Source organism: Rhineura floridana, chromosome 11 (assembly GCF_030035675.1).
Source record: "Rhineura floridana isolate rRhiFlo1 chromosome 11, rRhiFlo1.hap2, whole genome shotgun sequence".
Classification (NCBI taxonomy): Eukaryota; Metazoa; Chordata; class Lepidosauria; order Squamata; family Rhineuridae; genus Rhineura; species Rhineura floridana.
Genome location: NC_084490.1, coordinates 22,028,100 through 22,049,571, shown reverse-complemented (window position 1 = coordinate 22,049,571; position 21,472 = coordinate 22,028,100). Strand labels below are relative to the sequence as shown.

General features: G+C 43.3%; 1 protein-coding gene across 12 annotated transcripts in view; it reads right to left on the bottom strand.

Annotated features, from left to right (window-relative positions):
- LOC133366316 (fms-related tyrosine kinase 3 ligand-like) overlaps window positions 1-21,472 on the bottom strand; it is a 53,308-nt gene that overhangs the window by 12,187 nt on the left and 19,649 nt on the right. For 11 of the 12 annotated variants that reach the window (XM_061589283.1, XM_061589282.1, XM_061589286.1 and 8 more), the window contains exons 2-5: window positions 13,267-13,366; window positions 11,038-11,160; window positions 9,799-9,852; window positions 905-1,048 (exon numbers count right to left, since the gene is read on the bottom strand). In XM_061589283.1, the coding sequence (XP_061445267.1) occupies window positions 905-1,048; window positions 9,799-9,852; window positions 11,038-11,160; window positions 13,267-13,302 (357 nt within the window). In that variant the 5' untranslated portion in view covers window positions 13,303-13,366. Of the gene's footprint in view, window positions 1-904; window positions 1,049-9,798; window positions 9,853-11,037; window positions 11,161-13,266; window positions 13,367-20,719; window positions 20,794-21,472 lie in introns of those variants that run through there. The other variant, XM_061589284.1, reaches the window with a different exon arrangement.

The following is a 21,472-nucleotide window of genomic DNA, read 5'->3' as shown; positions in this document are numbered from 1 at the left end:
AAGACTGCATGCATGATTTTCCTCACATCAATGGGGAATATCCCTGGCAGAAAAGGGTAGGACACAGGTCAGGGATGCTATTGTGTGGAAGGATTCGTGGGAGGAATTGGGTTTGGGGGAGGCACTCTTTGTTCCTCCTTCCTTCAGGGTCCTTAGGATGAGTGGGGATGGGATTGGAGAGGACCACGCTCAGTTGAGGCCCATCCACTGAACTCAATTCCCCCCGTGAAATTGCCACAAGAGCCTATTGGCAGTATCCTATTTCTGTAAATGCCAGTCCTGTGCAGGCACGATTTGATGGCGTTCTCACACAGGTCCACACAGATTTGATTCATGGCTTAACGTGAAAATTAGACTCTTTTTAGGGGGAAGCATTTGTTGAAAGTCAGCTACCGTAGTACACAACAGACCAGGTGCATGAATGAGGTAGTTTCTCATTAAAATGTGAACAAAACTGAATTTCTCCCTCACCTCTAGAGACCCACGGTTGAAGAACACTGGTCTAAGGTGGAGGAAGGCGGCAAGGAGAGGGGGAATACTGAGACAGCATGAATCTTCTTGTGGATATATTCAACCTTCTACTGCTTAGAAAGCACACATACCAAATAAGTCCAAACCCCAGCATCTCCCAGGAGTATCACATCCTGTTTCTGTGGGACTCGCAATGGCAGAGGCCTGGATTAATTTGGAAGGAAGGGGACTTTACAGTATTTTGTTCTGATCTAAAATTTAATTTAATTATTTTTTAAAATATGCTTAAAAATAAAAAAAAATAAAAAGAATTGCTAGCATTTAGGACTGGTCAGGTTAAAAACAACATTAGATCATTAAATAAGAGGAGGAATTGATCTGTGCTGCATTCTAAAGCACGTACCTCCTTTAGAAAGAATCAGTCCTGACCTACCTCAATTTTACATCCTTCAATAAAGTTTGTGTGTGTTGTTATATTAAGGAACATCTTCCTGAGGCTACTCCCGGACACTCTCATCATGCTGGTCAGCTTGCTATGAATGAGATGAAGTTCCCATAATTCCTGGCAGAATTCATCCTGGAGTAAATTAAGAGGGAAAAGAATGCTTTATTAGGAAAAAGATTCTTCTTATAAACCACCGGAACATATGAAGCTGCCTTATACCATGTCAGACCACTGGTTGGTCTAGTATTGTCTACACTGACTGGCAGCGGCTCTCCAGGGTTTCAGGCAGAGGCCTTTCCTAGTCCCTGGCCTGGAATTGCCAGGAACTGAACCTAAGAGTTGCCTGCAAAGGAGATGCTCTTCCACTGTGCCCTGCCTTGCCCACCTCACTGTTTCTCAAACTGGGAGGTGGGCAGATGGTAAACACAGCTTGCCTTATTTGCTTACTGAAACATTCCTATCCCACCTTTCAGTCACCAAGACACCCAACATGGCTAACGACACTTAAAATCCAACAGAACATCATATGTGGGCAGAATCCCATCAAACTTAAAACCACAAAAGGAGCAGCAAAACCCTAATACTAGAGTCTTCTTGGTTCTTAACTCCAAGATGGCATCCTACATAGCAGGGATGAAGAATCTGTGACCCTCCAGACATTATTGGGCTTCTAGCATCTATCAGCCTCAACCAGCATGGCCACCAACAGTCAGGGCCAATGGGAATTGTAGCGCAACATAAGGATGTGCTAGAATTTTGCCCAATTTGGATTTGGTAGCGAATTTTCCATTCATTTGTTTATTCTCTATTGTTGTGGACTAGATTTTTATGTGAGAGCCAGTGTGGTGTAGTGGTTAAGGTGCTGGACTACGACCTGGGAGACCAGGGTTTGAATCCCCACACAGCCATGAAGCTCACTGGGTGACCTTGGGCGAGTCACTGCCTCTTAGCCTCAGAGGAAGGCAATGGTAAACCCCCTCTGAATACTGCTTACCATGAACACCCTATTCATAGGGTCGCCATAAGTCGGAATCGACTTGAAGGCAGTCCATTTACACTTAGATTTTTATGTAGTGATTTTCTGCAGCTATTTTTGACAACAGATTTTTTTAAACCCACCTCTAAAATAGCAATATTAAGAACAATAATTTTATCAATATTTCGTTTTCAAATTATCGCTATTCCTTTTAAAATTATCGATAGTATCAATATTCTTTGCGAGGGAAAAAACAGCAGCTAGTGGACAAAGAATGAACTCGAATCGATACCGGCCTGTTAGGTCGACAGAACGCTTTCAAACCGGCCCTGTCCAACCAATCCCATCCCTAGTCCAACAACATCTGAAGAACCACATATTTCCCATCCTGCTGTAGAGCCTGAATCATGTTACAACTCCCTGTTGAACATCTCTTTGTTAGTTGGGTTTCTGGTTGAAGTTTCATCAACTGGTTTGGTGAGGAAATGGTCTCCTGATAGCCATGGATCTCTCCCTCTCCAGTGTTTTGAATCAGACACCCATATGAGCTTGGAGAAGATGACACCCCTCTAGCTGAAAGGAGAGGACAGAAAGACAATATTCCTGTTTTGAAAAGTCATTTGGTTTTTCAGAGCAGCACACCAAGGGTTTCGTTTCTTTAGGGTATGCAATGTTAATCACTTTTGAAATGGGAACAGCAGAAGGCTTACACAAACTGTGAGAGGCTGATCTTTCCATTGTAATTGATGAAGCGGACTGGGCAGTAATGTGGACTACCTTCCCATTTCGCACAGTGTCAGCCTCAGTAAGAGAGCAAGCAATAAAAGCGGTTCAAAAATGGCATCTCACACTGGACAGGCTCTTGTCGTATCAGCTCAACATTGTCCCCTAAATGTTGGAGAAGATGTAATGTTAACGGCTCACTCCATCATATGTATGTGGACATGTGTCAAAGTTACTGAATTTGGGGATGTGGTTGTGATGTTCCTATATTAATGTATATATGGTAAGTGTTGTTGTTTTAGAAGATACATGGTAAGTGGAGTGAAAGAGGAGGGGGAGTGAATGGGCAGTAGAATGCGAGATGATTGGCTGAGTGTTTAAAAATGGCTGAATGTATAAAAGGAAGAGTGGAGTGGAATCGGGGGGGGAGAAGAGAACTGAGTGGGTTGCTTGGTGGGGTTTAGAGAGTTGTTTGCCAGGAGGGAGGTGGAGTTCGGATTAGTATTGAGTAAAACCATATGCTTATGTGCCTTAAGAAGAAATCTTGTTAATCTTGTTAGCTTTGTTATCTGTAATAAATACTTAATTTGGTTTACCAAAGGCCTGATCCTTGGCTGGGGTTTCACAGACCAGAAGGGAGGGTAAGGTAATGACCAAGGCTGAAGGGGAACTGTAACAAATGGTGGCAGCAGTGAAGAGAATAACAATACCAGTATTCAGAGTCTCTGGGAATACTAGTATTGGGACGTTACTGGTGGTTGCCTAGCAGGGGGATCTGTTGAGATCTGTGCTAGAGCGGATAGGTAAACCATAAGAGAGTGCGGTCCGGACTGGTGGAGTCCCTGGGGGTGCCTAGAGACAGGCAGTCACCATGAGCAGGTAGGAACCTGACAGGGAGAGCCAGGGAAGGACGCCTCACATGTGGTGGCAGTAGCGGTGGGATACAAACAACAGAGAATCCAGATACGAATACTAGAGAATCCAGAACAGTGGTGTGGCAAACAGAAATAACAAAACAAAATTCTTGTGAGAGTGACTGGCAAAGAGTGTGTGGCAAAGAGTGAGTGAACTCAAACACCATGGCCGAATACATAAAAATGAAAAGAGAGGAGCTGGTGGAGAAGTGCATAACATTCAATTTACCTCACGAGGGTAAAGGGGTAGATGAATTGAGGGTAGCACTTATAGGATTTGCTACTGTCCAGCAAAAACAACCTGTCAGAGAAGAGACCCCAGAAAGATATTTAAGCAATCCCGCTTATATAGAGTACTTGAGAGAGAAGTTAAGATGGGAGGCTGAGGAAAAAGACAAGCAGAGGGAGTTGGAAGCTGAGAGATTGAGGATGGAAGCTGATGGGAAAGTTTTGAATGAGATCAAAAAGGAGGTGGAAGATATGCTGGAATTAGGAGTGATCAGGGAATCCATCAGTCCCTGGGCCTCAAGTATTGTCCTGGTTCCGAAAAAAGATGGAACGACAAGGTTTTGCATTGATTATCGGCTAATCAATAAAATTACTGTCCCAGATGCGTATCCTATGCCTAGGGTAGACGCAATGTTAGAGTTATTGGGGGCAGCAACCATTATCTCTACACTAGATCTCTGTAAAGGATTTTGGCAAATGGAACTAGACGAGCAATCCAGAGCCAAAACTGCCTTCAGTACACCAGATGGGTTATATGAGTTTGTGACCTTACCCATGGGACTAAGGAACTCACCAAGTTCATTTCAGAGGCTAATCAATACTGTGTTGCGAGGCATGTCAGATTTTGCAGTGGCCTATATCGATGACGTGGCCATTTTTAGCAAGTCGGTGCCTGAGCATGTCCAACACCTGACAACAGTATTGGAGGCCTTAAGAAAAGCAGGCCTCACAATAAAAGCTAAGAAATGCCAGTTTGGACTAAAGGAAGTAATCTATTTAGGACATAAGGTGGGGAGTGGGAAAATCACCCCCTTATGGAGCAAGGTGGAGGCAATACAAGCGTGGCCGATCCCCTTAACCAAAAAACAAGTAAGGGCATTTCTGGGTGTGGCTGGATTTTATAGGAAGTTTGTGAGAAATTTTGGGGAAATAGCAACCCCCTTGCATGAATTAACAAAGAAGAAGTGTTCTGAGCGTGTGGTATGGACGGATGACTGTCAGAAGGCTTTTGATCTACTGAAGCAAGCCTTGTGCCAAGGACCCATATTAATAGCACCAGACTATGAGAAACCATTCATCGTGGCTACAGATGCGTCGGACCTGGCGCTGGGAGTCGTCTTGCTACAGGAGAGAGAAGGCACCAGACATCCAGTGGCGTACCTGAGTCGCAAGCTGACGCCGAGGGAGAAAAACTATTCGTCGGTCCGGAAGGAGTGCCTAGCGGTCGTGTGGGGACTGAACAAGTTGCGCCCATACGTGTGGGGACGAAGATTCACAGTGACTACGGATCATCGGGCCTTGTTATGGTTGCAGACTATGAAAAACAATAACACTATGCTGCAGAGGTGGTCCTGGGCCCTATAGGACTATCAAGTGGACTTCCAGTTCATAAAAGGCAAGGACAATGTACTGGCCGATGGACTTTCCAGGCAAGTGGCTGGGACTGCAGTGACGTGACCAGACAGAGGAACAAAGAAAGACATTTTCCCCATAGAGACTTTTATTTGTTAACGCGACGTATAAATCCTGGAACAGGAATAATACTCTGCTGTTGTTTAAGGGGGGGGGGAAATGTGATGTTCCTATATTAATGTATATATGGTAAGTGTTGTTGTTTTAGAAGATACATGGTAAGTGGAGTGAAAGAGGAGGGGGAGTGAATGGGCAGTAGAATGCGAGATGATTGGCTGAGTGTTTAAAAATGGCTGAATGTATAAAAGGAAGAGTGAGAGTGGAATCGGGGGGGGAGAAGAGAACTGAGTGGGTTGCTTGGTGGGGTTTAGAGAGTTGTTTGCCAGGAGGGAGGTGGAGTTCAGATTAGAATTGAGTAAAACCATATGCTTATGTGCCTTAAGAAGAAATCTTGTTAATCTTGTTAGCTTTGTTATCTGTAATAAATACTTAATTTGGTTTACCAAAGGCCTGATCCTTGGCTGGGGTTTCACAGACCAGAAGGGAGGGTAAGGTAATGACCAAGGCTGAAGGGGAACTGTAACAAATGGTGGCAGCGGTGAAGAGAATAACAATACCAGTATTCAGAGTCTCTGGGAATACTAGTATTGGGACGTTACTGGTGGTTGCCTAGCAGGGGGATCTGTTGAGATCTGTGCTAGAGCGGATAGGTAAACCATAAGAGAGTGCGGTCCGGACTGGTGGAGTCCCTGGTGGTGCCTAGAGACAGGCAGTAACCACGAGCAGGTAGGAACCTGACAGGGAGAGCCAGGGAAGGACGCCTCATAGTGGTCTTTCAAGAGATTCATAAAATTGTGGAACAACACCTGGTTAAGCCCCCGGAACTGGCATTATCACATTTATTTTAAGGGGAGAACTTAGATGCGCACTTTAAACCCCTAGTAAGTTTTTTATTAATGGCAGCAAAGTTGATAATCGCCAGACACTGGATGGACCTTGTGGGGGTGGATTTAACAGTGTGGTATGACTAGGGATGGAAAGATCTGTCTGTTTCACTTCTCTCTGTTTCTCATTTTTCCAATGTTAAATTCAGTTCTCTACATTTCTACAGCAATCTGCAATTTTTTTAAAAAAAAATCCTCATGAAAATTCTCCACTATTTTATTGCGAATTTCTCTACATAAACACATTTTTGTAGGCAGTTTTGACAAAGGTACACATTTTTGCAAGCCATTTCTCATCATTTCATGCCTTTTTGTATGTTATTTTCACTCATATATTCATTTTTATGCACACTTTCCCCTCATATAGGCATTTTTGTAAATGTTGTTTAGTTGGCAAACTGCATCCCAAAATTCTAATAAATGCAAATTTTGAAGGATGGCTGTGTTTCGGTTCTCATATTGTTTCGGAAACTGCAAATTTGATAAATTCTGATAAATGGGAACTGAATTGAAATTGTCACCCATCCCTAGGTATGACAAGGTGTAGCACCTTGCTCTGGCAGAAAAAGTAACATGCCAGCTAAAAATTGCACAAGGGAAAACCCACAAGCACTCATTTACCGCTGGCTGGTTTTGCTTTATTGCATTTATGAGCGATAACGACAACCATGGACTTCCAGCAGTCTTCAGAAATATCTGGTTGGTTGCATAAATATTGGTCTCCATTAAGTCTTATGTCTCAGACAATCTGGACTCGGGGATTGCAGAGGGAATTGTACTGAAGAGCCACAGTTTCTTCTTTTTTGTTCCAGTTTGATGTTTGTGGGTTGGGTTTTCTTTTTGTATACATCATAATTTTCAATAAATTTTCATTGAGGAGATAAAAAAAAAAGACAGTATTTCCTCTCTCTACCCCAGAAACAAGCTTGGACTTGGGCTTAGAAAGCAAATTATTTTACAAAACTCAGAAAATAGCTCGCTTTATTCCAGAGCCACATTCACACCATACATTTATTCCGCTATTCTTCTACTTTAAACACCCCCAAAGAATCCTGGGAAGTGTAGTTTGTGAAGGGTGCAGAGAGTTGTTAGGAGAGACTTATTCCCTCACAGAGCTACAATTCCCAGAATGGTTTGATATCGGCAAGGCTATCCCTTGCTAGTGAATGCACAGAGTCAAGGGTTCTTGCTTCCTTCCTTCCTCTGAGTCTACACAGAGTCCATGTATGTCAAACATTAGTTCACCTACGCTCACAGGTTATCAATAACAGTTGTTAGGTAGTTTAGGCAGAGAATAGAGGAGGTCTCACTCAAGCTTCTTGCCTCTAGGGAGGTACCAGAAATTTTCTATTTGGGAGTTTGGCTTCAGACAGAAGAACAGTCTTTATAATACATGCTATTTATTCATATCTTGCACACTACAACTAATAAAATGCATTCTAGGTGGCCTTGGAACATCATTGCAGAAACAGAAAAACAGAAATATATATCAGCGTGAAAGAAGTTGCTGGGTATCCATTTAACATCAAAGTATAAGACTCTGAAGGCACCTCTCAGTTAAAACAAGTTACAATAGATGAAGGAATGAGTTAAACTCTAAGTGAATCACACAGCCAAAGTACAAAGTACATGGAAATACATGTCATAATACATCACTCATCAGGTGTCATGGATGGAATAGATGGATGGTTATCTCTTGCTTTCTTCTACACCCCCCCTCCAGCAGAGCTGAGGGGTCTTGAGTGCTGTAAAACCTACTTTTTTATGCACTCCTTTTAATCTAAGGGAAGGCGTGTTTCCATGGCCTTATCAGCTACTGCCTGTTAGAAGTGACACTTAGCTACCTCCTTGCCGTCTCTTTCTGCAGCCTCATCAGAATCTCCATCAGGTTGTTGATCAAACTTCTGGCGGGACTTCTGTTCTCAACTCCCTGGAAAGTGTGCTTTGCCCTGTCCGCAAGTATCATCTACACCACATAATCAGCTTCCTCTTAAACAGCCGCAAAATGTTGGCTGACTGCCTAGACGTCTTATCTTATATTGTACGTCAATTTTCTCATGCAAAATACTACAGAAGGGAAGGAGAGTCCATTTTAAAAACGAACCTTTTTAACGTTTTGGCTTTCATGCAGTACTAAGCTATAAGCTAAGCAAAATAAGCAAACACAGACAAATTTAAATGATTTCAGCACATTTTATGCATATTTAAGCCATTATCTGGACTGGCCCATTACAGGTTTAACAATCAATCCCTCTGCCCAAGGAACTCTGGGAACTGCAGATCTGTGTCTCCTATCAACTCTCAGCACCCTTAACAAACTACACTTCCCAGGATTCTTTGAGGGAAGCCATGGCTGTTTAAAGTGGAATAATAGTGGAAAAAATGTGTGGAGTGAATATGGCCCAGGTCTATATTTAACCCAAATTCAGAACTTGTGCATCTGATGATGTGAGGGGAGCACAGTGTCCCCCCATCTGCCTCCCCCCTAGTTCTCCAAGTTCCTTCCTACTACCCTTAAACTTTGTTGACGCTTTAGCAGTCACAGGGAAAAGAAACAGGGAGGATAGTCTCTCTCTCGCCCTCCCTCCCTCCTCTAAGATACTGGGTATGTTTCCACGTGCCTAGTGTCACAGAGGGAAGTGGGGGAGAGACACAGAGATCTTCTTTCTGCTGCTGCTGCTGCTGCAGCAGCAATATGAGTAAATGGTAGCGATGGTGTTTCTACACAGTGGAGGAGGGATAGAGGTGTGTTTGTAATTCGCAGGGAGTCTGGAAGGAGGAGTCTACGTTCCAAGCCAGAAGACAGCTTTCAGGTTTGTGAGCATTCCTGCAGACAATCACTCTGAACTTCTTCAGATGAGCATTTCCAAGCCAGGAAATACCAAAGTTGTCAGCACCATTAATTTCTTTATTTTGAACGAGAAGAACATAAGAAGAGTCCTGCTGGATCAGACAAAGACCCATCTAGTTCAGCATCCTGTTTTCACAGTGGCGAACCAGAAGACCAAAAGCAGGATCTGAATATAACAGCACTCTTTCCACTTGTGATTCTAAGCAACTGGAATTCAGGGGCATACCTCCAACAGTGGAGGTAAAACATAGCTATCAGGACTAGTAGCCACTGATAGCCTTATCCCTTCATGAATTTGTCTAATCCCCTTTTAAAGCCACCCAAACCGGTGCTTATTACTCAACCTAGTGGGAATGGATGCTATAATTTAACTATGAGCTGTGTGAAGAAGTACTTTCTTTTATCTGTCCTGAACCTTCCAACATTCAGTTTCATTGGATGAACCTGGGTTCTATTATTATGAGAGAGGGAGGAAACCTTTTCCCTATCCACTTTCTCCACGCCATGCATATCCCCCCTTACTCACCTTTTGTCTAAATGAAAAAGCCCGGGTGTTGTAACTTTTCAGAGAACAATTTCTTAAAAAGCAAGCAAGCTGAACATAAGCACAATTGATGCAAGTGGAGTTGTCTTTCAAATCCTCTTGCTATTGATGGAACGTTTGCTTGTTATGAAAGCCGAGGCAATACACATCGGTGCCATTATGCAAAAATTCACTCCTGGATGAAAATAATTGTTAATTGAGAAGTCCTTGCAAATAAAACAACCACACTGTGGTAGGTAATATATGTCCAGTAATTTCATTAATTAATAGGCTGTTTTAAAGACTTTACCAGTTTCAGGTTGGATGGCACGGATACTGGGTAATCGAGGAGCAGGTACTGCTTCTGAAGAGAAAAGAACAGAGACAGGCCTGGGTTGAATGTTGAGGATGGATTAAAGAACAAGGAATTCATCCATACAATGCATGTGAAACCATAGACTTGTATGCAATGCTAGTCCTACTCAGAGTAGTCCCATTGAAAAAAATAGACATGACTAACTTGGGTCCATTAATTTCAGTGGGTCTATTCTATAAGTTGGATACAACCCATCGAGTTTGCAAGGCCTTCAGAGTTCATCCAGTTCAGCCTTCATCACCCTGGTGCAATTCCAGATGTTTTGGACCAAATGTTTTGTTACTGTGGTTCCATGCTACCTGAGGGTAACATTGGATGATGATGGGCTGTAGCCAATGTTAATCCAACTCAGAGTAGACTCACTGGAATAAATGGACATGGTCTACCCTGAGCAAAATGTAGCTAGATACAACCCTTTGGCTCAGCCCCTTGGCGACTGGTCTGTGGGGTCCCACAGGGCTCCATCTTGTCCCCAATGCTGTTCAACATGTATATGAAGCTGCTGGATGATGACATCAGGGAATTTGGGGGCATCAATACATGGATGACATCCAGCTCCGCCGCTCTGGGTCAGGGTTTTTTTAACTTACATAGCGACATAGAAAACTGCCTTATACTAAGTCAAACCATTGGTCCATCCAGCTCAGTACTGTCTATACTGACTGGCAGCAGGTCTCCAGATTTTCTGGCAAGGGGCATTCCCACCTCTGCTTGGAATGGAAATGCTGGGAATTGAACCTGGGACCTTCTGCATGCAGTGCAGGTGCTCTACCACTGAGCCCACACTTGCAATTTTATTTGCTCTTGTACTACTGAAAGAAGTACAGATAACACTTAAAACTCAGTTGTTTCAGAGGGCATTGGGAATAAACTGATCATTAAAATTAGTCTTCTAGATTGCCTGTAGTCTACTGTTGCATGTGGTGATTGTATTGTTTTAATTTTACTATTTATTTATTAGATTTACGTCCCGCCCTTCCTCCCAGTAGGAGCCCAGGGCAGCATTATACTGCATAGGAAATTCATATTTGTACAGATATTTATCTTATGTTAAGCAGATCTACAGCAGATCACCGCAATGATCAACCAGTGGATCTTAATTGCCTGTCTATTTGCCTCTGGCACAGAATATGTACACAGTCTGCAGATGGGTGTGCGAATGCACTCACTCACCAGTTCTTCAATTACATGTGAAAAGTGTTCAATGCTGTCAATACTATGCAATTGAGGATACATAAAATTGCAATCCTTGCCCGGCTCAGATGGGGTGAAAAACAACAACACCAGAAGGAAGACCTAGGAGGATTTGGACAAGTGATTTAGTTTATAACACATCAAAACACAAAACAGCTCCCAAGCTTCTGCAAGTTCATACCACAGCTAGCATGCAATGCAAGTATCAGACCCAAACCTTTGTCTTCAAATATTTGAACGTCTGTCACATACATGATAGAGCAAATTTGTTTCTGAAGCTCCAGAGGGCAGGACCAGAACCAGTGGTTTAAATTACAAGAAATGGGATTTTGCCTAAACGAGGGATGGGGAACCTTAGGCCTGGAGGCTGAATATGGCCCCCACAACTCTTCCTAGGCTACATTCTCCCACTGGCCCTGCTTGGAAAACTTACTTTTTTGAACTACAACTCCCATCAGCCCAATCTAGTGCCCATGCTGGCTGGGGCTGATGGGAGTTGTAGTTCAAAAAAGTAACTTTTCCAAGCTCTGCCTGTTTCACACACTGAGGGCTGTATCTAATAACAAGGTTCAAAATTCTAAATTAGTGGATCCAGTCAGGGCCCATGCATAACATACCAATTCTGGATTAGATTTTATAATGACTTTGTGATAAAAACATGAGCTAACAGAATAAATCATATACTGTATATCTTCCTCCTAACTCTCTCAGCCTACTACTTGTGTATTATTCTCCAAGCTTCCTAGAATATTAAAGAAAGACATATAATAGGGCCCTGCTTACCAGTGTTCCGTTTTGCGGCATTCCGCTCATGCGGCGGCTTTCAATTAGGAGAAATTGCCCGTTTTAAAGCCAATTTTGAGCTTTTATGGCGTTTTGCAACATTTTCACGTAATTTTCGCGCGACGCAGCCCATTACAGTCTATGGGTTCCGCTTTACGGCGATTTCCGCTTTACGGCGGGGGCCTGGTCCCTAACCTGCCGTATTAGCGGGGCCCTACTGTAGTTACCTATGAGTGGGTAGGCCTGAAGCCTTTAGCTTGGCAAAGCAGTGAAAACAGAGCAGAACAGATAACCACAAGAAAAGAAGAAAAAGTAATCCAAAGCAATCCCTCCCCAAAAAAGAATTTGTGATAAAGACAGAATTATTATCAGTATCTAATGCTAGTCCTAGCTGGTATAGCACAGTGGGGAGGAGAGCCTGGCTGGGAGTCCAGAGTCGGTGAGTTCAAATCCCCGCTCGTGCCTCCTGGTTGTAAAAGGCCAGCTAAAGATCACCCTCACAGTGAGTGGTTCAGGGGTTACGTGCCCTGCCACCTGTGCAGCCGTGAGCAAGTTGCATAGTCCCAAGGAGCCCAGTTGCCCCCCAGCCAGCAGTTGCGGAGAAGGAAGGGGCTGGCTTGTGCCGCTGTGGCAACTGAGCCAGCTGGAGAGGACTAGCCTCAGAGGGAGGCAATGGTAAACCCCCTCTGAATACCGTTTACCATGAAAACCCTATTTATAGGGTCGCCATAAATTGGGATTGACTTGAAGGCAGTCCATTTCCATTTTCAATGCTAGTCCTACTCAGAGTAGACTCATTGAAATTAATTACCTTAAATTAGCCATGTCCATTAACTTCAATGGGTCTAGCATTGGACACTACCCCTGAGTGTTTTTGTCTGGCTGTAATGTGTTCTTGAACTCAAATAATACCTCTTGCTTGTCTGGATGGAGGATAGGGAGGGATGTGTGAGTGCATGTAGAAACTAGCCCAATGTACAAAGGTAAAATGTACATCCATTGCTGCACACTCTTTTGTTTGGACCCACCCACCACTGGCACATGGCCTAGAAGGGAATGCGACCTTCAGGCTGAAACAAAGGTTCCTCACTTCTGGCCTAAACATTAGGCCAAGGGTGGGGAAACTTTGGCTCGCCAGATGTTGCTGAACTACAACTCCCATCAGCCCTAGCAAACACCTCCAATGGACAAGGATGATGGGAGCTGTAGTTCAGCAACATCTGGAGGGCCAAAGGTTTCCCACACCTGGTGTAACAGTTTTCCTGTACTGGCAGGGGGTTGAGCTAGATGACGTTTGAGATATTAACTCTATGATATTATAAAGAGAAGCCCCCAAATCCCCTCTCGCTAAAGTGGTTAGTCCTGGACTGGTATCAGACGAGACTAAGGCCCCTTCCTTGATTCCGCCACTTCATTTTGACTTACCACAGAAGAATCTGGGATGGCATGACACCAAATCATCTCCACATGGTTTGGTGGGTGGCCAACATGCTGAGGATTACCCCTCTAGAAAGGGGGGGATGAGCTGTGGGGATAAAAGAAAGGATGGTTAGGTGAAAAACACAATGGACACCTGGGGTACATCCACACTATACATTTAAAGCCCTATGATACTACTTTTAACAGTCATGGCTTCCCTCAAAGAATCCTGGACTGTAGTTTGTTAAGGGTGCTGAGAGCTGTAAGGAGACCCCTATTCCACTCACAGTGTACAATTCCCAGGTCTCCTTGGGAAGAAGGATTGACTAAACCACTCTTCTTTCTTAGGCTGCATATACACCATACATTTAGGGCACATGGCATCTCTGAAAGAATCCTGGGAACTGTAGTTTGTTAAGAGTGCTAAGAATCAGGGCTGTGGAGTCGGTACATCAAACCATCGACTCCGACTCCTCTATTTTTCTACTGTCCAACTCCGACTCCTTCATAAATGGCAAATGTATATTAATAAATTAATATTAATAAATTAATATTAATATTAAGATATTAATTTTATTTGGAAGACAGAGTTGGAGTTGGTACATTTCTACCGACTCTGACTCTGACTCCACCCAAAATTGCTTCTGACTCCGACTCCACAGCCCTGCTAAGAATTATAGCTCAGTGAGTGGTGTACACAGAGTGGCCCCATTTTGGATACACCCTGGAGGCACTCACCATATGAATTCACTGTTAGAAGAAATGACAATATAATGTGATGATGATATGACGATAAGGGTGGCAGATGTAACATGCATTATCTCCCTCTGTGTCGTCTGCAAAGATCTAAGGTGTTGTGTTTTCAGGCATACATAAAGAGACTCTTGAAAATGGCTTTCTTCCCACTTTGGGGAAATTTACATCATAGAGAAACCTGATATCTCTGTGGACTCCGGACCAAGGGCTCAAAATATAATAGAAGCCACAATAGTTGGAAACTAATTAAGACAAGTCACAAGCCTAAAGAAAAGCATTAATCAACTACTTAAAGTGCTGCATGGAAAATAAATTATATGAACCTGCAGTGGTGTCTCGGGGTGGTATTCAACACTAGTACCACTCAGGGTAGACCCCACTGAAGTTAATAGACACAAGTAGTAACTTAGTTTCATTCATTGGAGGGATTGGGAAGATATGTGATTTTTGTTCCAGCAAAGCCAGGAGTAGCAGGGGAGGAAGAAGGAAAGACAAAAATAATATGTTCAAGGGGCAAAGGGTGTGTGTGTGATGGTGTTTCAGCTTTGAATGACATTCTTTATATGTGTGTTGTGAACAGATATATGTTAACCCTATAGAGAGCTGGGCTGAGTATACACCATACATTTAGAGTACATTTAAAGCACAAGACTTCCCCCAAAGAATATTGTCCTGAGTGACAGTTCCCAGCACCCATAACAAACTACAGTTCCCAGGATTCTTTTGGGGATATCTTGTGTTTTAAATATATTGAGTGTTTGTAGCCTTGGTTGAGCAGACTGTGAGTTGGCAGCATGGTGACTTAGCACTCCATTGAGATGTCTTCCAGCCACCCACCCAGGATATTTCAGAGTCCTACTGCTCTGTTAGAGAGCCAGTGTGGTGTAGTGGTTAGAGTGTTGGACTATGACCTGGGAGACCAGGGTTCAAATCCCCACACAGCCATGGAGCTCACTGGGTGACCTTGGGCCAGTCACTGCCTCTCAGCCTCAGAGGAAGGCAATGGTAAACCACATCTGAATACCACTTACCATGAAAACCCTATTCATAGGGTCACCTTAAGTCGGGATCGACTTAAAGGCAGTCCATTTACTGCTCTGTTAATACAGTAATTGGTGGCAGATAGGCTGCGCACACACCAAACATTAAAAGCATATGATGCCCCCCTCAAATGCTGGGAATTGTAGTTTGCCCCTCACACAGTAACAATTCCCAGCCCATAACAAACTACAGTTCTCAGGATTTTTGAGGGGTGTGTGTCTTAAACGTTGGTATGTACGCAGCTAATTTGCTGGGATATTTTATGTAGGTTTAGTCCACAGGAGGGGAACCTGTAGTCCTGCAGATGTTGATGGGCTACAATTCCCATTAAAAATCTTCTCATGTAAATTGTTTGAACTGATTTTAATATTGTATTTTTCTATTGTTGCAACATGCCCTGAGACCTTATGGCGAAGGCAGGTAAGAAATCTTACAGATGAATTAATCTGGCTGGGACATCTCTGGTTTAGTCCCAAGAGTAAAAGCTTGGCAAACCCCAAACCCATTTAAGTTGACTTACATAGTGACTTCCTGGGGTGCCAGCCTAGAGGACAAGGATAAGAACTCCAGGGTACATTACAGGTGCAAGGGCTTGGTCATAGATGCACAGTGTGGAGGGAGGGGAAAGAGAGATGTTTACCCCCCTCTCCCACTAGAACTTGGAGTCATCCAACAAAATTGATTAGCAGTCAGTTCAAGAGGACTCCCAAAAGAACAAACTTCTTCACACACAAAGTTAATGTATGGAATTCAGTGCCACCGGATGTGGCAATGGCCAATTGGTTCACAGAGGGCTTTCAAAGGGGATTGGACAAATTCATGGAAAGGAGGGCAGGTCTACCATTCCATGGAACCTCTGAATAGCAGTCCCTTAACAGCAACAACAGAGGAAGACCACTGTCCTGATGTCCTGCTTGTGGACTTCTGATTGACCAATGTGGCAAACAGGATGCTGACCTAGAGACACCTTTCATTTGATCCACCAAACCTTTTCTGATATTCTGGGGGGAGGGGAAATGCTACCAGGATGTCCTCTGCTCACTGAAGCAGTTGTTTATTCTCAAGTCATCTTTGAAGGCCATCCCTGTTTATTAAAAAAATATGATGCTCTTCTTTTTGAAGACTGAAAAGTACTCACCCTTTTAAAAGAGATTAGATAAACCAGCTAAGGGTAGCTCTATTAATGACTCCTGGAAATCAATGCAAAATGGGAGTCTTCCTATGCAGAAGCAGGAGATACCAATGAATACCAGAGGGTGGGGGCAGCAGCGTTCAACTGTGTGTGGGCTTCCCAAAAGAATCTGGCTTACAATTATTACTGCTGGAAGACATTAGTTTAGATAAGATTGACCCTGCCTCTGGTTGAGATACTTTACTCAAAGAATTACAACCTATTACTGATAAGAGTTGTGTGGGGTGTTGTTGTTGTTTTTAAAAAATATATTCCTTAGCACACATTCCCTTATTCAAGTTAGCTGCATTACGCCTACAAAACATTAGGTTTGGAGTCATTGTTGAAAACAAAAAGACTTTTTCCCACTGCATTTTTGGGTTAAAAAAATGAGGTGCCAGTACTCATATCTTGATAAAAGTGGCATGGATGCCAGCAGAAAATAGCTGCTGCATGCCACAAAAAAGAGGTGCTGGTCTTCTATACCAGTGAGTATAATCATCAAAAAAAGCACTACACTTTCCCAAGAACAACCGGGGGGGGGGGAAACCCTATTGATGGGAAACCTCTTGAAGCAGTCCAATGAGGGCTGAGCCTGTTAAGAGGGCATGGGATACAGCCTGTTGGGGGGTGAGGGCTGGTGGAAGAAAAACTATGAAGTGGGGTGTGGTGGAATGTAGTGGCTAGAATACTATATATGGAGCACTCCAAACTGCAACACTTTGTTGCAGGTCCTCCTTGTTTATACTAACAGCAATCAATTCTCCACAGGTTCCTTCAGACTGTTAATATTTTGCAGGAGGGATTCAGGCGAATATCAGAACTTTAGATTTGTGCAATTAAAGTTTATTAAAGGGCTCTTTCGCCTTAGTCTAACAAATTCACTTCGAAAAAGAAATGGACTTTTTGCGGTTAGGAAATGCTTTGGAAATCATGGAATGAATGCATGATTAACAGGAAGATGTATAAACACCCTGCAAGCAAATCAGGATGAATATAGGATGAATGCTCACTGTTGTCGTATAACCATGGCAATAATGATGGGATATGATCTAAGAACATAAGAACATAAGAACATAAGAACAGCCTGCTGGATCAGGCCAGTGGCCCATCTAGTCCAGCATCCTGTTCTCACAGTGGCCAACCAGGTGCCTGGGGGAAGCCCGCAAGCAGGACCCGAGTGCAAGAACACTCTCCCCTCCTGAGGCTTCCGGCAACTGGTTTTCAGAAGCATGCTGCCTCTTACTAGGGTGGCAGAGCACAGCCATCATGGCTAGTAGCCATTGATAGCCCTGTCCTCCATGAATCTGTCTAATCTTCTTTTAAAGCCATCCAAGCTGGTGGCCATTACTGCATCTTGTGGGAGCAAATTCCATAGTTTAACTATGCGCTGAGTAAAGAAGTACTTCCTTTTGTCTGTCCTGAATCTTCCAACATTCAGCTTCTTTGAATGTCCACGAGTTCTAGTATTATGAGAGAGGGAGAAGAACTTTTCTCTATCCACTTTCTCAATGCCATGCATAATTTTATACACTTCTATCATGTCTCCTCTGACCCGCCTTTTCTCTAAACTAAAAAGCCCCAAATGCTGCAACCTTTCCTCGTAAGGGAGTCGCTCCATCCCCTTGATCATTCTGGTTGCCCTCTTCTGAACCTTTTCCAACTCTAGAATATCCTTTTTGAGATGAGGCGACCAGAACTGTACACAGTATTCCAAATGCGGCCGCACCATAGATTTATACAACGGCATTATGATATCGGCTGTTTTATTTTCAATACCTTTCCTAATTATCACTAGCATGGAATTTGCCTTTTTCACAGCTGCCGCACACTGGGTCGACATTTTCATCGTGCTGTCCACTACAACCCCGAGGTCTCTCTCCTGGTCGGTCACCGCCAGTTCAGACCCCATGAGCGTATATGTGAAATTAAGATTTTTTGCTCCAATATGCATAATTTTACACTTGTTGATATTGAATTGCATTTGCCATTTTTCCGCCCATTCACTCAGTTTGGAGAGGTCTTTTTGGAGCTCTTCGCAATCCCTTTTTGTTTTAACAACCCTGAACAATTTAGTGTCGTCAGCAAACTTGGCCACTTCACTGCTCACTCCTAATTCTAGGTCATTAATGAACAAGTTGAAAAGTACAGGTCCCAATACCGATCCTTGAGGGACTCCACTTTCTACAGCCCTCCATTGGGAGAACTGTCCGTTTATTCCTACTCTCTGCTTTCTGCTTCTTAACCAATTCCTTATCCACAAGAGGACCTCTCCTCTTATTCCATGACTGCTAAGCTTCCTCAGAAGCCTTTGGTGAGGTACCTTGTCAAACGCTTTTTGAAAGTCTAAGTACACTATGTCCACTGGATCACCTCTATCTATATGCTTGTTGACACTCTCAAAGAATTCTAATAGGTTACTGAGACAGGACTTTCCTTTGCAGAAGCCATGCTGGCTCTGCTTCAGCAAGGCTTGTTCTTCTATGTGCTTAGTTAATCTAGCTTTAATCATACTTTCTACCAGTTTTCCAGGGACAGAAGTTAAGCTAACTGGCCTGTAATTTCCGGGATCCCCTCTGGATCCCTTTTTGAAGATTGGCGTTACATTTGCCATTTTCCAGTCCTCAGGCACGGAGGAGGACCCAAGGGACAAGTTACATATTTTAGTTAGCAGATCAGCAATTTCACCTTTGAGTTCTTTGAGAACTCTCGGGTGGATGCCATCCGGGCCCGGTGATTTGTCAGTTTTTATATTGTCCATTAAGCTTAGAACTTCCTCTCTCGTTACCACTATTTGTCTCAGTTCCTCAGAATCCCTTCCTGCAAATGTTAGTTCAGGTTCAGGGATCTGCCCTATATCTTCCACTGTGAAGACAGATGCAAAGAATTCATTTAGCTTCTCTGCAATCTCCTTATCGTTCTTTAGTACACCTTTGACTCCCTTATCATCCAAGGGTCCAATTGTCTCCCTAGATGGTCTCCTGCTTTGAATGTATTTATAGAATTTTTTGTTGTTGGTTTTTATGTTCTTAGCAATGTGCTCCTCAAATTCTTTTTTAGCATCCCTTATTGTCTTCTTGCATTTCTTTTGCCAGAGTTTGTGTTCTTTTTTATTTTCTTCATTCGGACAAGACTTCCATTTTCTGAAGGAAGACTTTTTGCCTCTAAGAGCTTCCTTGACTTTGCTCGTTAACCATGCTGGCATCTTCTTGGCCCTGGTGGTACCTTTTCTGATCTGCGGTATGCACTCCAGTTGAGCTTCTAATATAGTGTTTTTAAACAACTTCCAAGCATTTTCGAGTGATGTGACCCTCTGGACTTTGTTTTTCAGCTTTCTTTTTACCAATCCCCTCATTTTTGTGAAGTTTCCTCTTTTGAAGTCAAATGTGACCGTGTTGGATTTTCTTGGCAATTGGCCAGTTACATGTATGTTTAATTTAATAGCACTGTGGTCACTGCTCCCAATCGGTTCAACAACACTTACATCTCGCACCAGGTCCCGGTCCCCACTGAGGATTAAGTCCAGGGTTGCCGTCCCTCTGGTCGGTTCCATGACCAACTGGTCTAGGGAATAGTCATTTAGAATATCTAGAAACTTTGCTTCTTTGTCATGACTGGAACACATATGCGGCCAGTCTATGTCCGGGTAGTTGAAGTCACCCATTACTACCACATTTCCTAGTTTGGATGCTTCCTCAATTTCATATCTCATCTCAAGGTCTCCCTGAGCATTTTGATCAGGGGGGCGATAGATCGTTCCCAGTATTAAGTCTCTCCTGGGGCATGGTATCACCACCCACAACGATTCTGTGGAGGAGTCTGCCTCTTTTGGGGTTTCGAGCTTGCTGGATTCAATGCCTTCTTTCACGTATAGAGCGACTCCGCAACCAATACGTCCTTCCCTGTCCTTCCGATATAGTTTATATCCAGGGATAACCGTATCCCACTGGTTTTCTCCATTCCACCAGGTCTCCGTTATGCTCACTATATCAATGCTCTCCTCTAAGACCAAGCACTCCAGTTCTCCCATCTTGGTTCGGAGGCTCCTAGCATTAGCGTACAGGCACTTGTAAGCAGTGTCTCTCTTCAAGTGTCTTTGGCACTTGTGGTTAGGCCTGTGGTAATTTTGCTCTTCTGAATTTATATCCTGTGCCCCTGCTCTCACAATGCCTACTTCTAGGCCTACCCCTTTTAAAATTTCATCATTTCTTTGGTTTTTATCCCAGGGGGGAGGTTTATTCCGAACCGGACCTTTCTCAGCTCCTGTCGGGTTTCCCCCCTCAGTCAGTTTAAAAGCTGCTCTGCTACATTTTTAATTTTAAGTGCCAGCAGTCTGGTTCCATTCTGGTTCAAGTGGAGCCCGTCCCTTTTGTACAGGCCCGTACAGTAACCTCCTTGTGAGCAAATCAGGATGAACGCTCAATAAAGAGGTCATTTGGAGCAGGGATGGGGAAGACATTAAATTCCATTTATATTTAAAGATGAACTTACCTAATTTGCACTTTCTGAAACAGTAAGCGAACGAACATCTAGCCATCTTTTGAAATTTGCACTTCCCCAAACTTTGCAATGCAGTTCTCCGGGTAAGTAATGTGCAGAAAATGCATATAAATGCATAGATTAGTGAACATAACATTAAAATGCATTATATTAGGGAAAACTGATTTTGCAAAAATGGGTGTACTAAGCAAAATTTCATACAAAAATGTGTAAATTAGGAGAAATTCACACTAAAATGTTGATGAATTTTCAGGAGGACTTGCAATTGTTTTTTCAGAAACTGGTGTGGAAATGTAGAGAACTGAACAAGACTGGAAAAATGAGAAATGGAGAAAAACCAAAACTGACAGACTCGATCCTCCCTAGTCTGGAGGAGCCCCAGGACCTTAAAACCCAACAAATCCATTTTTATAAAGAAATTGACTTTTTGTGATCATGAAAGTGACAGGGAAATGCATTTAAAAGTGTAGGATGTACAAATGATGAACGGGATGATGGGTAAGCATCCCACAAGCAAATCAGAACAAATGCTTATTGTTGTATAACTGCTCCGTAAACAAATCAGAATGAATATTCAATTAAGACCAGACACAGCCTAACCTCCACGTAAGCTTTGTGCCCCAGTCTCGCTGTCGCCTTGCCTTACTCCCTCACCATCCCAGTACACAGCAGTGATACTGCTGCCGGAAGGCTATTGCTGTCTCTTTGCCCAAATGGGCAAGCCGTTCTTCCCTCCACCCATAC